The sequence below is a fragment of the Amblyomma maculatum genome, chromosome 4 (assembly GCF_055883805.1).
Source record: "Amblyomma maculatum isolate TAMU_Amacu chromosome 4, ASM5588380v1, whole genome shotgun sequence".
In the NCBI taxonomy this organism is placed as follows: domain Eukaryota; kingdom Metazoa; phylum Arthropoda; class Arachnida; order Ixodida; family Ixodidae; genus Amblyomma; species Amblyomma maculatum.
The window spans coordinates 128,801,462-128,820,492 of NC_139347.1; the positions used below are offsets into that span (position 1 = coordinate 128,801,462).

At 45.1% G+C, this 19,031-nt stretch overlaps 1 protein-coding gene across 1 annotated transcript in view; it reads right to left on the bottom strand.

Annotated features, from left to right (window-relative positions):
• Window positions 1-12,534: 12,534 nt before the first annotated feature.
• LOC146192363 (spliceosome-associated protein CWC27 homolog) overlaps window positions 12,535-19,031 on the bottom strand; it is a 57,850-nt gene continuing 51,353 nt past the window's right edge. The window contains exon 11 of the mRNA XM_084602471.1: window positions 12,535-12,981. Within this exon, the coding sequence (XP_084458597.1) occupies window positions 12,810-12,981 (172 nt within the window). The 3' untranslated portion in view covers window positions 12,535-12,809. The remainder of the gene's footprint in view (window positions 12,982-19,031) is intronic.

The following is a 19,031-nucleotide window of genomic DNA, read 5'->3' on the forward strand; positions in this document are numbered from 1 at the left end:
AGCTAGCACAGGACCGGGTTAATTGGAGGAATATGGGAGAGGCCTTGACCCTGCAGTGGGTATAGTCAGGCTGACGATGATGAGGGAAGCATACACATAGTTTCAAATGCTCAGTGCTTCTCCTCGTCTTGTGGTCTGTTGCATAACACGCAACATGAATGAGTACGAACTTGCACAATGGCTCCCAGCAAGGCATCACCACACTTAAGCTTCGAACGCTGGGTGCAATCACCACCTAATTGCAAGTGCTCTAGGCACAAATGTAAACTAACGAAGGATTGGAAGGATTTTCTATAAGGTTTACTGTCTGGAGTTTCCCCACAAGGTTGCCGTGAATAGTGCTGTCTGGAAGATATCGGTGGCAGAAGTGATACAATAATGTGGATGATCAAAATGCACAGTGCTTGAATATAGTTGCAGTCTCACACACGAGTAATGCTGTCCACACATTCTACGAGCGTCATTCTTCAGTTCACAGAAGTAGAGCTGCAATGTGGTTGGTTTGATTGGCAAAGGGTACTTGAACAACCTTTCACCAATACTCCATGCTCAAATGCCACCTTCTGTACAGCCAATTTAGACATTAGTGCGCTGTTTGCTGAGCCATATGCAGCTTGTTTGCAAAAATGGGCAATAGCATGTCACGTAGGGCTGAAGTTACATGTGAGTGTATTGCTAAAGCATATGGCTATATGTTTCTTAATGTCTCAGTTTACACTGGGTCTTCTCCATCTCCCTTCATCAGTATGGTGGGGCAAAGAAAAATGAAGTAAGAAAGAAGCCACGCTCTAAATATAGTCATAATGCGAATCAGGTGCACAGAACAAGACTAGTGTGAACTATGGCTATGGCGGCAGGTGATGCTAATCACTCAAAGTCCTGCTCCAAAGCAAGGCAGAGTCCTCGTGAATGTCCCGGCACCTCAGCAGCAACTTAGGGCAGAGGGCTTCCCTTGAGCCCACTCGTTTCCACATAGGTGCAGGTGTTCCTTGACCTGGTGCTTATCTTTTACAAGAAACTGCTCTGCTGTTCTTCCTCGTTCTATAATGCTGGCAGCGAGTGTCTAGTCATAATTTGCTTGAGTGTTGTTTCTAGCATAGCAAGCCACATGCAGTGGCCGACATATTCTCGCAACACGAAAAAAAGTCCTGTATATGTAAACAACACAGGTTACAAAGATACAGCAAGAAAAATGCTGATTTTCAACTAAATTAATTTTTTTAAATTGCAAAGGTGATCAGTTGATGTGATGCAACAAATCTGCTAGGACGTGCATTTTTCACTCGGAGATGCATGCACTGAAAGGTGCTATGCGTATGCCGACTCACACCAATTTTTTACCGAGAGAAGACTACAGTGCCATTGCTGTAACACGCATCTAATCCTTGTATGTTATCTGTACAGATGCAGCGATATAACTGGGGAACCCCAAATGTAATCTGGGGAAAAGCAAAGTGATAACTACCATGCTTAAATGACATTCTAACAGGCCATGCACTGATGCTGCTAGCCCTGGATAAAGTCCTTTACACAGCTTTAAATTGTGAAACCTTTTATTGACTACTGTTTGCCATGCTCAACATGACAAGCAGCAAGCAGGTGCAGGAAAAAAGTTGCCCACATACTAGCTTTTCTTTCATCTTGCAGACTGCTTAGGTATCAAGTAAGGCGGCTTGATTAATATATGTCAAACCAATGCTGAGCACAGTTCCAAGACCTGGCACAGCTGTGGTAGTACAACAAAACATTAACTCGGTGAGCTTTAGGAGGCCATAAGTGTTGCAACAGGCTGCCTCACTGACAAAATAACCATAAGGGCAAATTTGCATTGTCTGCATTGATTACACATTTTGCTTTTGCACTGACTGCCTCCTCATTGCGTCTACGAATTTAATTTCACCACAGCCTTCTCATTAAGAGGCTGCATGGCCGTTTGAGTGTAAGCCTCTGGAAATAGAACTATTATAATGCTGCAATAGCAATGGATGCATAAGAAACATGCACATGCCATCATGTGACTTGCAGACTCATCTTTGAGTGCTCTCTTAGAGTTCCCCATGACAGATACAGCGGCTTGGCGGTGACTGTTTTAAAGCGGTCTTATAGCATTAGACTAGTCGTGCTAATTCAAACTCTGACAATTCAAATTTTAGAACCCTATTTGGCCTCGTGATTGCATTTTAGAGGCACTTAATTCATATGATGCTTGCTCTTAAATTTCCTTCATTCGAACATTTTGTCTTGCTCCAAGACTTCCAGCACACAAAATAGAGGCTGCCAAGGTCGGACATGTGAGGTTTTGTGGGACCTTGTGAAATGTTAATTCGACTCCTCCAGCCGGTTAACTAAGGCACAGTCCAAGTAGAGGTCACATGGTGGCCCAATCAACCTTCAAGCCAGCACAGGAAACTCGGCATGTTTTGTTCTCTGAACTTCCCTATAGTATCAGCCCATGGTGATTGCAGATATCGGCTATTCATTGGCGTGCAAATCCAGATGCATGTTGCTTGATGCTCCGATCGGCGCGTCAGTGGTCTATGCTCTTTCTGTAAGGTGTCTAGTTGCCAGGACGCAAATGTGTGTTTCCGTTGCTTCTGTCCATATGGCTTCCCTGGGCGTCCGAAATGTGTACTCACACGAGCTGCTCATTGTTTGTGTTGTGAAGCCATCCTTACATGGGCGTTGTTAGTTGTGAGGAAGGCCTACCTCTACAGCCTGCCACCTGTAAAGCGGGCTGTGAGAGGCATTACTATTGTGAAGCAGTCTTGCTTTTATATTCCCAACTGTAACAAAATCAGAACTCAAAGATGATAAGAATTGAAATAAAATTGCAATTGGAACACAATAGGAATTATAGCAGAATAAGAATTGGAATAGATTGGTGAGGGAAAAAAAATGCTATCACATTTACTTAGCATCAATCCAATTTTTTGCCTCAATTTTTTCAGTTAAAGCAAGAAATTGAAGTTCTTATGAAACATTATTGTTTCCATGTTTTTTTGTAACCAGGTGATTATTTGACCTACAATAATAAACACTTCTTTCATGTTGTTCAATCGAGGCTCCAATTATTGTGGTTTTTTCTATTGGCAAAAAAGCGCATTGTTGATAACTTTTTTTTACAACCACATGTCCAGCAGGGGTTCGTGGTAAAGCAAACGTACCAATGCATTCCACCCATACTTTATGTTGTGCTTGTCTGTAGCATTTACACAGAGAAGAAGCTTATTTAATACTATTTGTATGCATAAATCCATAAAGCAAACCATGTTTCGTCTTGAATTGTGTTCAGCCACACTTCTGATAATTAAAACAAAAATCGCTGTTCCTATGAAGTCTGAATTCTATGGTACTTGACAATGCAGTAAAAGACACTGTTCGTGAAATTTGCAAGCATAACAACTTTTAATGTGCTTTGCATCGGCAACATTTGTTGGACCAACAGCTTACCATATTTCTCACTCATTGCTGCTAGGTAAAAGCTCAACACATCCACGCAGCGTGATGCTCGCATAGCATGCATCTTCCCAAGACACAGTCACATATCTTTTTTCCTTTAATTTTTCTTCTCGCATGTGCTTATTTACATGGCCCACTTTGACACTCTATGCGGCAAATGGCAAGCAATCTGCAAACTGCCTAATGGACAAAGAACATACTGTAACTAGCGGGCTAGTTTCTCTACCATGTCTGAAAAAAGAATTCACAGCTCACTTTATAACCTCCAGCTAATACTGCATGCATGATGTTCACCAGCTGTGGTTCACTGTCATTGCCAGTCTTGCCTGCGTGCCGACCACTGGGGCAGCAGTGGTTATATTAGTACCCACTGCACAAAATAGTGCGAATGCAGCGGGAACAGTGCGACCTGTAGCATGTTGGCTCTTAATCATAACCTAAAACAATAATAGGCTCCCAGAGAATTGCGTAGCGGCGCTGCTGCTCCTGACGGGGAACACCATCTATGGCAGAAAAATAGAAACTGGGAATATGGGGGACTCCCGCAGCGGTAAGACGTCCGACTACTGTGCCGGAGTACCTGGATTCAATACCGACCGCCGCCGGTGCAGGCGAAACGAAGTGACATCCGTGTGCTGTGCGATGTCAGTGCACATTAAAGTTCCCCAGGTGGTCGAAATTACTCTGCAGCTCTCCACTACGACACCCCTTTCTCGCTTTCCGCTCTCACTCCCACCTTCCTCCTTTCCTTATGGCATGGTTCAGGTGTCCATAGAACAAGTGTTACAGATACTGCGCTTTTCCTTTCCTGTGAACCAATTATTATTATATATGGGGGCCACGCCGGCTGCGCATTCTCCTTGCACAGCCGCATTCCCGCTCCCTCGTGTGCACATGCACAGCTCTTGTGCCACATCTGCAGCATGTCGCAGTGTAGCGTCCGGGGTGGGTTCAGAAAAATCTGCTTGCTTGACTTTTATTGACTGTAACCGAACTTGCATAAGATTGAAAAGTTTGTTGATAGGAAACCAAAGCTGGAGTTTGCTCCGCGACGCCAGCGCTCGGTTTCCAGCGGAGAGGAACTACAAAACCTACGCGCATCCGCGCCCGCGCTGCACGCGGCTGTCTGCGGAGTCTGCGCAGCCCGCTCGCTCGGGAGCGCGTGCTACAGGCAGCCGCACGTGCAAGCGGAGCGGGAGAAGGAGAGTGAGGACGAGGGGGGATGGTCGTGCGTCTGTGCGCGCAAAGCCGGCGCTCTTTGCCAGTGGTGTTTCTTATTTTTGCTTTTTTCTGTGCCCCGGCTGACATAGAGGCTGGCTGGAGGCACGTTTTTTATCGGTGCTTTCGAAAGTGAGAAATTATGATTAATTGATTGCCGCGGACATTGTTTTCAAAGAGCGCTTGTTGGCAGGCTCAGACAAAAAAACAAAACAAACATGAACGCGAATTCGGTACTCGAAGGCAGAGGCAAGCGACAGGTATTGTGAAGGACTTGAGGCGGCACCTCTTGATGTCTCTTCCATGTTGTTCAGAGAATGAAGGGTCCAGCCTTCTCGTTGAGAATTGATACGCCTGTACACAGCGATGAGTGCTCCGGGCGCTGTTTGGGGAGCTTCCTTTCCATTTGTGACTGCTCACTTGAAAGGGGCCTATTCAACTCTTTGGGGACAGACGTGTTAGGCGATGCTGCCGGCGCCGTGGTGCCTGCTTTCGGCGCGTTTAGAACGCGTTCCCTACAAAGGCACAAAGCATGCCGCCTTACCCTTTGGTTCCTGCTGACAGCGGTCAGGGGGAGTTCGCTGCTGTGGCACTGCCATCCGAAATCAATCACTTATCTACCTTTAACGATGAGAGGTTCCTTAACGACCTGGATCACTGACGAGAAGCCGAGGCATGCCATTCTTTCGGCAGTTTCCTCTCTTCGTGAGACAAAGAGCGAGGAAATGCCTGACGACTTTTCATGCAGGCGGGGACATCTCTCCAAGTAAACCTTTGTCTTCTTAATTCCACAGCTACGCTGTGCAATCCCTAGTTCAGTTATCTCCTCTAGCGAATGCGCAGTTTTGAGCTCCCGAAGCAGGATCGCGTATGAGGATAGGACGATTAACGTACGTGTTTTCCCTTTATAAGTGCCGAGTGATGGCATTAATGACATATATCTGTTTCTTGAGGCCGACTTGGTTCTGCGATGGCTGCTGCGGCACCGCCAGTTACAAACAGAGGTGCGAGATACGAGCGGTACCAGATACCTAAAAAAAAACCGACAACCATCGTTTCAACACGAAAGAGAGAAAAACACTTTCACGAGTTTTGTGAAAAAGCGCGCCGTCACTTTTTCATTCCAGTTTTTTTTTTCTTGCCCCCTTTGTTGGAGCGCGACGGCGGCCAGAATGCGGCCGGAGGAGGAGAGAAACAACCGAGCGCGCACGTGCAAACACGTGCTGGAGAGCAGCGCGGAGCAGACGACAGCATGCTTTTCTATGCGGCGGGGAGCAGACGACGCGGCCGCACTGCGCGTAGGTTTTGACGGGATCTCCATGGAGGGCGCTGACGCACAGAGCGGCGTAGCGCCCCCTGGTCCAGGTTTTCTCCCCTATAATGTGTACTCTCTGAAGCAGACAGTTGACAACTATGATGCTCGGCAGGACGCAGAGTACGCTTCGGAAATCAGCAATCACATCGCATATGCCGTGTGTCTTGTATTAGTCATTGAAAGTGATAACTTATACAGCCCGCTCGGTCGAAAGTCGACGGCATATTAGTAGTAATGGTCACACCACGTGTCTGAAATAATCGGGGGCTGCATAAAAAATATAGTAGCACTGTTTTTTGGTTCTAGTGATGGATTATTGGTTGTTGTGTAACAGGCAATGATGAGTTAATGAAATCAATGTAATTAATTGAATAATTGATGCAATAAATAAAGAAATTAGAAACGGGGGTTTAATGGTATCAAAATCTTCAGAATGAAAAGCCAGTGCTCGATGATGCTAAGTATCGGTGTATATCCTTAAAAATAAAATTAAAAGTAAAATAATCAAATATTAAAAACAAAATAGCAAGGAGCCCATGTACTGTGTGTTGTCAGTGTATGCTAAAAACTCCAGGTGGTCGAAATTTGTAAAGCCCTCCACTACGGTGTCTTCCATAGCCTGAGTTGCTTTGGGACAAACTCCATAAACTAAACCAAACTGAAAAATGAAATAAAAATGTTTAAAAATTAAAAAGTGCAACAGTTCATCGGTTTGTGGGTGAAACACTATCTCATCATACCCTTAACGGCTGAGCCTAATTGTTCTCCTAATTTTTGGTTATGCTCAAAATATGAAACCTCTAAAAGCACTATGAACTGAAGCACTCAATGTCGTACTCGATGGATGTTCTGTGCTGTCAAATATGAAGAGAGTACGCTTTATTGTTTTTATATGACATCCTTGTACAAGTATTCGTGTTCTCTCAAGGATGAAAGTTAATGGCGTGTGAGAAACAACTTTCTGTGGCAGTGATATCTATCCATTAACAAGCCTTGGAAGGTGAGAGGCACGCGTTGTCCATCCACTGAAGTATCACCCACTGAATTGTACATAAGGCAGCGAAACTCTTAAGATGTGAAAAGCTAGGCTAGGCTAGAACCTAGTCTGAGAAGCTGGCCTGAAGAAGATAGTGTCATGTATTCCGGTTCTCATGCCAGGCTTGCATTTGAGTTTTGTGAGAATATTGGCTTTACAGGCGTACAACTGGCTGTGCAAACACAGTGTTTAGTGCAGGTGGTGCTAAAGCACTGCATGCGATGCACAGGCGTAAATAACTAGAGCGCTAACACATGTGAAACAATGATAAGAAACCCTAAAACAAATCAATAAGCTTTAATGTTTCTTTGTATCCACTCCCCCATTATTAGACAGGAATGCTAACAAAGTTAGCATTTGCTAAGGAAAGTTTGGGAAGCTAATAGTAGAACTTTAAAGAGAGTGGTACAAGTCAAAGCTAGCTCATGTTCATTTATTTATTGCAGTCATAATCATCCCATGGAAAGTTAGAGCTTTTCTTTCGAGATGGAAGATGCCCTTGCAAAGCCGGAACTTACGCTCGCTACAAAACGAAGCTGCAGTGGCCCTCATGTAAATTGTGACAAAGTAAACTCATGCAACAGTGGGGCAACAACCAATGTTTCGACCTCTTCACCCACGGGTTGGAAAAGCATTCATGCTGTATATGGCAATGCTTCAGTAAAATCAGTGGGTCTATTCTGAACTCACGAGAAATGCTTTTGGCGAGCAACAGTTCATTTTTTTTTAATAGGCAGCTTCCACTTTTTGAATGAACAATTAGCGTTCTCACCTCTCATCTCACTGGTGCTTCATAAGAGGCAAGGAGACCAGCATTCTTGAACGAACACCTACTGAATCAAGTCTCTTTATCTTTTCGTACAAAGAGAGCACACTGCTCCTCACTGCTCGAGCTCTAAAGCATGTGCTACTGGTGCTACCGCCGCCATCGCCGTCTGGCCAGCAGCACCCGCTTCACGTTTCTCTCCCCAGTAGCCTCGATGGCTTGTCGCCAGGAGAGGCGCGGCGCTGCACGCTGAAACTTGAGCTACCCTTCATTAGAAACCAATATTCATGATGCAAGAAGAGTGTAGAATGGGTTTTCCAGCCTTTCTATAACGAGAGGGAGTTGAAGGATCTGAAATTGCTTTAAAGGGCAAATAATGAAGGTTTATGATTCACGTCAAGCGTATCAAATTGAATGTCTGAAACCTGTTTCTTGTGGGTGTCTTGTCATAATATTTGAAATGGTGATGTAATTGCAGGTCAAAGCCATGATGGCACAAGAGCACCGGTTAGGGACGCATGAAGGTATCATCTTGAGGGGACGATACTTTCGCACCTGCTCGAAAAAAAAAAACATAATATGCTGGTACAGCTGCACAATGGGCGTGGTGGCATTTGATGGAGAATTTGAATGGGTGGGTAAGGTACAGGGAGCGTGAAACCTTCCCTAACATGAACACAATCATTAAAACTCTGTGCACAAAACAAAGCTGTGAGAAGTTCGCACATTTTCATGGCTTTGTGGTGAACTTATCACCATGCTCAATGTTTGTGGAAAAAAAGAAGTTGGGCACTTCATCTATGAGCTTTAAATTTGAGTCCTTTATACTTGTCCAAGTCGAGAAAAAGATGTTCTAGCTTCCTTTTAACCCTTTCCAATGCTTTGTGCACAATTGTGTACATTGCAAATGCACAGCTTTTTCTGAGTGTGCTCTTCTAGCCAGCACTCATTCTTGTTTCACACAAACTGATGACCGTTCATCTCGCAAATGCGACACTTTCTGACACGAACCAGGAAATGTAGCAAAATTTATTTCCCAGAACAGCGAGCTTGGTAGAACATCTCCATTTTCTTGCTGATACTGCCACCAGTGCTGCTAATGCTTGTATTCTTTTTCTGGATTTCATGTCATGCGCATTTTTGAAACACAAATTGATTCTAGATTGCCTAGGGTGTAAGTTTTGTAGGTCCCCATATTTTAAAAACAGCTTCCGATGATTTTGACAGATTGTAAGAAAGTTTGTATGTGCATGTAAAAAATTCATTGTTGCCATTTTCTGCCGGAAAAATGCAAAAGTGACTTTCTTGACGCCAGTATATAAAATCTGGGCTGAAATAAATGGTATCCACAAGGGTTAAGTACCGTATTTACTCATGTAATAAACCCACCCCCACATTTTTTGCTGAGAATTAAAGAAAAGTGTTAGTCGTTAGCGCATCTCTCAGTTCCACACAGCTGTCATTCGTAGCCAACATCATAATTCTTGGCAGCACGCCAAGATGCTATGCATCTTGCATAGCATGGTGTATGTACTTATCTTCTCTCAACTCCTGCAATTCAGTTGATGGGAGAGGGTGGATGAGAATGACCTACACACGAATTTGGCAGAGTGCCAAGACACTGTGCGCCTTGCGCAGGGGTGCCGGCCGTGGTGAGCTTAGCGCGCTGCCTGAGCTGCTGCCAAGTCCAGTTGTGCAAGCATGGTGTTCATTGTATTCACTTTATCGTGCCAGGATCGAGGCGGGCGCCGTCCACCATCACAAAATCCTTAAAACATGTAATGGTAGCAAACACCTTATGAAGTGAATGATGCTAAAATCGGTGTCATGATCACAGCTGACTGCGCATGCTTTTGTTGACATATGGGTGAACGGAAGATGATGGACGGATGTATGTGTATTTTCGATTCTAGCAAAATGTCCGTCAACTTTTTTCCCCGCATAACAAACCCTCCCCTCAAACTGAGGTCAAACAGTTCAGAGTTGGTGCCCTCTCTTTTCCTGTACTAGTTCTGTGCTATCCCAGCAGGTAAGCAACTCATGAGATTGCATAAAGTAAAATGCGAAAAGCTCGGGCTCCAATTGCACAATGGGCACCCATTATTTTCCCATTAAACATAAGCCAAACCACGTTGCATCCAGCTCACAAACACTGCATAGGGAATTCCATAATGTGGCTTGTGGCTAAACAGAAATGTATTCAGCCTAGCAAAAGCGTGCAGTAATGGTTTGTTGGCCTGTCTCTCTGAGCAGTGCACAGTGCTGCACATCTGTCACTTACAGAGGAAACAACACGACACTTTTGAAACTGCGCTGATGAAGGGTGAAAACACATCAATATCAGCCTTATTCCGCTACAAGGAAACAGAAATCACTGGTGATGGCACTGGGTTGGACATTTTAGCCAAGGCCAGTTTTTCTTCAAAAAAAAAAAAAAGAATCCGAAGACAGGAGTGAAGGGTTCCCTTCCATCCTTAGTACTCTGCTTGGGTACTTGAGGGATGAGAGCCTCGACAGAATCCAGGGGCTTATTAGCATATCGCCAACATTCTTTTAGTTAAAAAAAAATGCATACATGGTACTACACTGAGATGGGGAAGACAGCCCCGACAGATCCAGAAGTCAAGCTAAAGGTCCCTCTGCTTTCTTTTTTTTTTGCCATTTTTAAAGGGAGGAGCCTTTAATGTTTCATTGTTGTAAGCAGGAGTTGTCAACAGAAATTTCACGCTTTTCAATCGGTCAAAATGGCCATGATGTCACAGTGCGCGAATTTCAAACGGGGCCAATTGTACTATGGCTAGTAACCATGGAACCAATTAAAGGGATGGTATAGTGATGCTCCAAGTAAGTGGGACTGAGTTTAGTAACCAATTAGCCTAATAAGATTAATGAATCATTATTTGGTTTCCTAAATATGGCTGTAGTCAAGTGAGGGTGTACTTAGAATTGAGCAAAGTGAGTCAATTACACTAATCAGCATAATAGTGCTTTAGGCAATTAGCACAAGCTTGCACTTGCTGAATAGAACCTAAGGTTTGTATGCCTTGTGCAGTTAATCGGCTGAAGTACAATACACTAATTAGCTAATTAGTATGTGTGTGCTAATTAGCAATTAGTGAAAGTTTACGCTTACAGAATTGGGACTTTGAGTTGCCAGTAATTACGTCTTACTGTCGAATGGCATCCATCTCTTATTACGGCTTCTGCCTTGAAGCACTTTAGTGAGTCAAAGTGCCCCTTGAACTTTTTTGTAGCCTACACTTCCGTGAAGTACCACATGCTTTAAGTGATACCGTCACACCGTCATATTTCATGGGTAAGTTACATCATTGCACAAGTTTCACACCTGGCATGCTGATGCACTGTCAAGTAGTCGCTAGTGGTTAGCTTGGAAACATTAATAATGTGAAGCCCTGCTTTTTTATTTTCCAGAATGTGCAAGAGTATAGCTCTAGCAGGTTGCAGATGAGAGTGCCATAATCACGACAAATTTGGACACACGGTCATGCAGTAATTCCTGAAATGCACGGGCTTTAGTTTTTGCAGAAAAAGAAAAGCTACACTGCAACTTCCCCATAGTAAGCACACAGGCCTGACCATTCTCACAGCACTCGGCAACCATCCAAGTCACACCCAAGTGATTAAAGCCATGTTTAATTTAAGTACACAAAACAAAAAGGCAGTGGTTCAAGTGATGGCTCTTTGTGGTTACACTATAGGCTTTTCATTCATTGGTTGGCGATGTCAAATGCTTGGGCACTCACGAGTCACAACTGCCATTCTGCATAGATACAAAAGCCCTGGCCCTGCTTTAACCGAGCCATACGCCTGTGTGGCCTTTGATCAGCATGCCTGACTCAGCACCAAGAGGCGTGGAAGGTTGATTCGTATCCCATCCTCTCACCTCAAACAAACAACCTGAGTTGCGGCTCCTCTAAACTTTGTGGCAGCATGTGATATCGTTGTCACACAACCCACCGACAAATGGGCACTCAGCCATGTCACTTGCCGATACAACCTGCCACAATCCTTCACGATGGATACGCTTGGCTCCTGATCCACGACTACTGAGGCAGAAGTTCAGCAGCCTCTTTACACAAAGTGATCAAGTAATTCTTTGACATAGTGCCTGTCTAGATAATGTCACTTGTGGTCAAAGGCCAAAGTAATGGGTCAAGCTCATGTGTCAATACTGATGTTACCGTGGTTTGAAATTAGGGGTTCGACCTTGAGGTTGGCTGTAGGTCAAATAGAGCCGTTGCTCTAAATAAAATACTGGCTGGTGCTTCAGGTAGCTCTAAACATTTCTTTAGTGCATCAGCATTAGAACTCCCATTCATCAATACCGCCGTATGAAGCTGTGAAGCTGTTAGCAGGAGTTGCCAACTTGGGCAGCACTTTCGAGATTGGAATCGAAATCACCAAGACCCTTGGATCCCTAGTAGGACACCCTAATCCTAAGCCATGCAGGCACATTCCAACAACATGGTGCAAGTCAGGTTTCATATATATCTCAGGTGGCCTTGAGCATGAGCACACACAACCAGAAACTAAAGCCAGAGGGAAAACTAAAGTGCTAGTGTGCTTAATTCCCATTTTGGCTAGCCAGACTACATATGTTGTCATTTTTCATTCCTGTCGTATTCAAAATTGCTACCACCTTTCCATGAAAGGCTAAGATTTGATGTAGGCAGGGATCACTGGATGTCGAAGAATTGTCAGTTCCAAAATATTAGGACATTAAAAAGTGAAAGAGCAAAAGGTACTTTTCTTAAGCTAGAGGCTATAACAAGCTGCATTTGATCCACGGGCCACATGCTTGAGACCTTTGCTGTATAGCATAAAACATTTATTACCGTAATTACGACAATTTGCATCTTGTCCGTCTCACAGTTAACTCTTAACATCTCAGTTCCCAGGCTCTGTTCGGCTCCACAGCAGGGGAGTCACACAAGTCACACAGCCAGGGTCCAGGGCACAAAAAAAAATTCCCACAGCACAGAAAATGCCAGCCACTATCTGTGATGACGCTTTCGGTCACCATGGTCGTGGTGCGGGCGTTTGCGGCGTCGCTCGTTCATGGCATTGCGTGGGTCGTCAATGCTGTAGGCCTCCTCGGCATTCACCACATTGGCATCCCGGGCCAGTACGGGGCCCTGCTCACAGAAGCGGAGCCGATGCGCCAGCCTGCAGTCGAACACAGCGGCCAGTGACTAGAAACGCCAAAGCATTCTGGCACAAATGATTGCCCAAAGAAGCCCATTCTCTGGAGCTACTTATGATGTGCACGAACGGCACATTTCCAGGTTAATTACTATATGACAGACTCCCAAAGATTTTAACTCACTTCACCTGAACATGCCGTTATTCGAATGCATGCTCTGGTCCCATCAACATCAAACGCATTAAATTGTGGTGCAACTGTTCTTTGTGCAGTGTTCAGTGTGGTGCCATGCCAATTTTCTTCCCATCTTGAGCATCCGCTAGTCAAGGTAGAGGCTAGTTTGAAATAGGAGTGTGAACCTCCAACTGTGATCCCATCATCCATCGCAAAACTTTTGTATCAATATTGTGACACAGCTATTCATCGTACAGTGTTTCGAGTGATGTCACACAATTTTGCATTGCACACAGAGTATGTCTCTTAGTCATTTTGCAAGCTAGTCTACAAAAAAAGATTCCAACCGGTGGCATAAGTAAGTTCAGTGCTATGCCTTTGCTCACTATTTAACAACTGTGACACCATCGTTCGTCACACAGCGTTCCTATGCTGTCATTCTATTTCTCACTGCGCATAGTATACAGCTACCAGTCAAGGGATTCCAACTGACAACATGTAAATTCATGATGAGATATTCAAGCTTTCACCTTTACAGCATGTAAGCAGTCATAAGTGCCCTCCGTAAGTTGATATCAACCCACAGAGTTGACCGCACACAAATACAGTCGAACCCAGTTATATTGAATTTTGGTTATATCGAACTCACGGAATATCCCCTTGAAAATCCCATGTAAAAGCATAGGAAAGCAGCGTCATATATCGAACTCAATTTCACCGGTCGTTCAATATATCGAAACTCCGCACCACGCACTGGAAAGTGTGCCTTCCCCAAAGACGATCGCATCAACCTCGGCCATTTGCTGCGTGACGTTTTCAAGCCACGCGTGGAAGGAATGAGAGGGGACAGTTCGGCGACGGCTGGTTTAGGGCAGTGCCGTGTCCGTTCCACAAAGGCGCGGCCGCGCATCTGCGGTTATCGTTGCAAACGGCACGAGCTGTTTGCAAGCCATGTGCGTGAATGAACCAGAGAGAACCGGTGAGAATGAGAGGAGAAAAACGCGACAGAGCGAAGCGCAAGGGTGTGTCCATTCTTTTGCCGAGCTATCTCTTTCTACTTCCTCTTTCCTGGCCTTCGTTCGCAGTAGCACGCGCTACGCATGCGCCAAGCCAGCTCAGCCAGTTTTCAGACAGAACATCGGACGCTTTCTCCAGCATGTGTTGCGAACTGTCTGCGCGCGGCGGCTGACATGGGACGTTAAGAAGCGGCAGATCGCTCTCTTTATTTTTTTTTTTTTCGAGAATCATCTATTCTTATCGTTGTGCTGTACGTGCGGCCTAGCACAAGATATGGCGGCTGCGAACGTTAAGAAGCGGCAGTGTTCTTTTTTTGTTTCTTTTTATTTTTTTGTGGAAGTCGTTTATCCTTGCATGTATGAATCAACGAAAGCACACGGTCAGCTGCGATCATGACACTGGCTTTTAGCATTTCTCGCTTCAAACAGCATTTAGCTATCACGCTTTCCAATGATTTTGTGGGAGTGGACTATGCCCGCCCCAAGTGCGGCATGATAAATTGAACCAGGCTTGTGCAATCAAGCCATCACGGGCACTCTGCCAAGTTCGCTCCCCGCCACCGCAAGAGCTATCAAAAGATAAACACACATTGAATTTATCGCTGCGCAGCATCTTCAAGAAATGAGCTGTGGATGAGACGACCAAAACGGAGTGGCATGCGCCATCGACATGCAAGCGAAAACACTCGCGATTTCTGCTGCGGCGACAAAGAAACCTTGTTTTGAGCTGCTGTGGTGGCACGAGCAGCAAGAGGGACGTAGTTCCAACAAGTTGAAAATTTTTTGCTTTGTCGCTGCCGCTCGTCGCTGAGATCGCTCAATCGCTTGCATGTGAGCGAAGTGGCCTTAATGCCTTTTTTTTTTTTTTTTTTTTTTTTTTTTTCAAATTCTCGGGTGCAAAAGTGGAGGGTGGGTTCATTATGGGAGTGGGTTGATTATGCGACAAATATGGTATCGTTTTTTCGCATCGTAAGTGCTGTCACAAGCCGATTTCTGTATATTGAATTATCGATATATCGAACTATTTCGCGATCCCCTTCGAGTTCGATATATCCGGGTTCGACTGTATAGCTCCTCCGGAGGCAGGAGAGGAATGCTACACATGCCCCGGCGACTTCCGTGAGTGAAAGAGAACTGAGTGATCGCATATCAGTGCACTTCCACACAATCAATGACCAGACAACTAACACCTGCCAAAGGCAAGCCTGTGACTTTTCCAGGTTGAGAGGCCTGAAACAGTCAATGCCGCCAGGTAATTTTTTTCTGACATGGGGATACTAACGTTCATGCATCAAAACGTAACAAGACATCTGACGAAACACACTTAAAAGTGACAACCTCAGCCGCAACGTAAGTGAAGCCATTTGTTCCCCGTCCCCTCGCGGCATATGAAGACAAAAGCGTCAGCTTTGGAATGCCATCCGAGATGTAGCACCCACAATGGCACTTAGTCGTATGCTAAACCATACACGCCGCTGTTGTGCAGACTGGCACCGAGCCCAACGCTTCTGTCATACATTTTTTTTTGGCTAGTGCTAAAACCTGCTATCAGTGATTGGTGGGCGCAGTGGCTACGCTCCCGCGCAGTTCACTAACCCATTCGCATTCATCATGCAGGTGTTCACGTTCACTGCCAACGCGCTGTTCGCCACACTGCTAGCCCTCTCTCCAGCTACTGCTCAGCCTGTGGCCTTGTGCTACAGCGATTACGCCACCCTGTCCTCTTATCCACCCGGAACCGAAGCTACATCATGTCCGACGGAGCCCGTGCCGGAATACTGTTTCCCGGATGACAACTGGAAAGCCTCATCACCACAGACATCAGCAGTCGATATAAAAGAGGATCAACCTTCTGTGCTCGGTGGCTACGCTCCCGCGCAGTTCACTAACCCATTCGCATTCATCATGCAGGTTGGTGCCCAGTATTTTTTGCTTACAAAAAGATCTAGTAACTACTTCCTTATTCAGCTGCCGAGCCCACAGTGTTGCGTTTCCATTGCTGTTGAGTGTTGTAATGTTGTGCGCACCTTACTACTTTTAGCAGGCGACATTGAATCTAATCCAGTAATCCAGGTTTTAATGTCATCGAAGCGGTGCTTGCCGAATTAACAAATCTATCCGCCGGTCAGACAGCTAATTTCCGAAGTACTGGACGTTAAGAACCAGATCATCTTCACTGACAATTCTATAGCTAGTCTGTCTAAGTATAAGCCTTCTCGACGTTGCAGAGTGAATTAAACACAATTAAAGCTGAAAATGCTGCAATGGCCTCCAGGATTGACCTCTTGAAGGCACGGATCGATGACGCAGAAAATCATTCACGTCATAATAACCTCATATTTTATGGTATCCCCGATACTAAACCGGTCCGAAAATTACGCAGACTCCAAAGAAATAGTTATCCAACATTGCCTTGTGAACATGAGCTTGACAGTCAGCCCACAGAGCATTGATTGCGCTCATCGCCTTGGGCGTTACTCACCTAAACACACTCGTCCAATCCTTGTCAAGTTTAATTCACACAAAATTAAAAGCTCAATACTCTCGAATGGCCATAAATTTAAAGACACCGACTTTCGCCCCAGTGAAGATTTCTCAAAGAAAGTCCGACACGCTCGAAAGCAGCTAATTGCGTTTGCTAATGAAAACTCTGCGAAATTCGCTTTAAACTACAAGACATTGCCCAACGGTTCTAGGCACTACATGTTTGACGAAAACTCGCAAACAGTACAAGAAATAGCTGCCGCCCATTCTTAGTCAGCAGCTGCCACCCAGTCTCAGTCAGATTAGCAATCATCCTGCCATGCACCCATTTCCGCCGAACACCCGTTTCAATAATCGTCCAGTATATGTCATATGCACTAACATTCGCAGTTTTCTTTCCAAGCGGGAGCTTGTTTCTGGTCTCGGTTCGTCATCAAGTAGTAATCTACTGATACTAACTGAAACCTGGTTGAACGGTGACGTCTCAGATAATGAAGTACTAGCTGACTTGCCAAATTTTCAACTTTTTCGAAAAGACCGCAGCGAAGGACGTGGAGGGGGCGTGCTTATAGCTGTCAGCCAGGACCATATATGTTCACTAATAGATGATTCTTCTGATTTAGAAATGCTATGGCTACACTGTCACACTGCACCTAACACAGTCCTACTCGGTGTTTGTTACAGGCCACCTCACAGCATACCTGATTTTTCCCACCAAATTAATAACACACTAAGTCGACTGATCACAACGCACCCTAATTCACACGTCTTTCTCTTTGGCGATTTTAATTTTTTGAATATTGATTGGCAAAACCATACCACATCCATAGCTAATGATAGCGCAGCAAGGGAGTTCTTAGATTTCTGCAATAACATGAACCTCACTCAAGTTATACTAGAACCTACCCGCATAACTGATAATTGCGCGAATATCCTAGATCTCTTATTAACAAATCACCCAGACAGTGTTCAACCGATTACTTATCTGCCTGAAATCAGCGATCACAGCCTAGTGGTTAGAGCGCCCGTCTCGGCTGCGGGAGGTGGTCAGTTCGAAACCCACCGCCGGACACCCACCGGTAAAAATGGGTACAAGCGTCCCCCGGCCTGGTGCTCGGCTTTTACAGGGGTGTGCGTTTGGGAGAAGCTCCGTAAACCCCGCTGCGCGCCCCTCCTTCGCAGTGGGCCCAAACCCAGTTTCGAACCTCGCAGCCTGCAAAGGTGGTTCTGTTTGTCTTGCAAAGGTACTTCCTTTGACCCTCACCTGAAGTGCTCCCTTAGAGCCTCAGCTGCAGCAGTCCTAAAAAGGGCCACATAATGGGCTGTTGCCGCGCAAGGCGGACTTATTGTTGTCCGATGGCGGAACGAATCACTGCCACATCGGCGCAACTATTTGGGCCGTGACCGTGACCGTGAACAAGAAGTGTCCTTACCGTTCAGCCAGGTTTCACGATACGAATTGCGCATGGGCAAAATATCACGAAGCCGAAAAATCATCTCTCTCCGCTATTCGTTACGCCAAACACACATTCTTCTACTCAGACTTACCCAATCTGTTAAAAAGTAACCCGAGAAAATTTTGGCAAGTCATAAACCCACATCATGCAACTGAGGTACCGCTCTCAGATGAGTCAGGTGCAGTCTTCACTGAAGCCGAGCGTGCCACCATCTTCAATGCTGCCTTCGCATCTGTATTTACTAACGAGACTGAAATGCCTTTTTCGATGCTACATTCACAAACAGGTTGTGCCATGCCACCAGTCATTTTCTTGTCATCAGGTATTTCGTCCTTAATAGAAACTATGAAACTTTTATCTTCATCCGGTATTGACAATATTAACTCGAAGCTCCTAAGAATACCAGGGATGTTTCTGCCGAATTTTTATGCTTACTTTTATCGCAGTCACTCTCATCGGGACGAATGCCAGACGACTGGAAAAGTGGTAAGGTCGTTCCAGTCTTCAAATCAGGCAAAAAAAAATCCACTGCTAAATTACCGACCCATTTCTCTTACAAGCGTACCCTGCAAACTCATGGAACATGTCATTTACACAAACATCATGAGCTTCCTCGACTCTAACAACTTTTTTCATCCGTCACAACAAGGTTTTAGAAAAGGCCGCTCATGTGAAACACAGCTTGCTATTTTTCTTCATGATTTGCATGGTAATCTTGACACTAACCTGCAGACCGATGCCATCTTCCTAGATTATGCAAAAGCGTTCGACAAGGTACCACACAAACGATTACTAAAAAAACTGTCATACTTGAATTTGCCTACCGATATTTTAAAATGGATAGAAGAATTCCTCACTAATCGCAAGCAGTTTGTCACTATTAATGATCACAATTCTAACCCCGTTCCTGTAACATCTGGTGTCCCTCAAGGCTCTGTACTC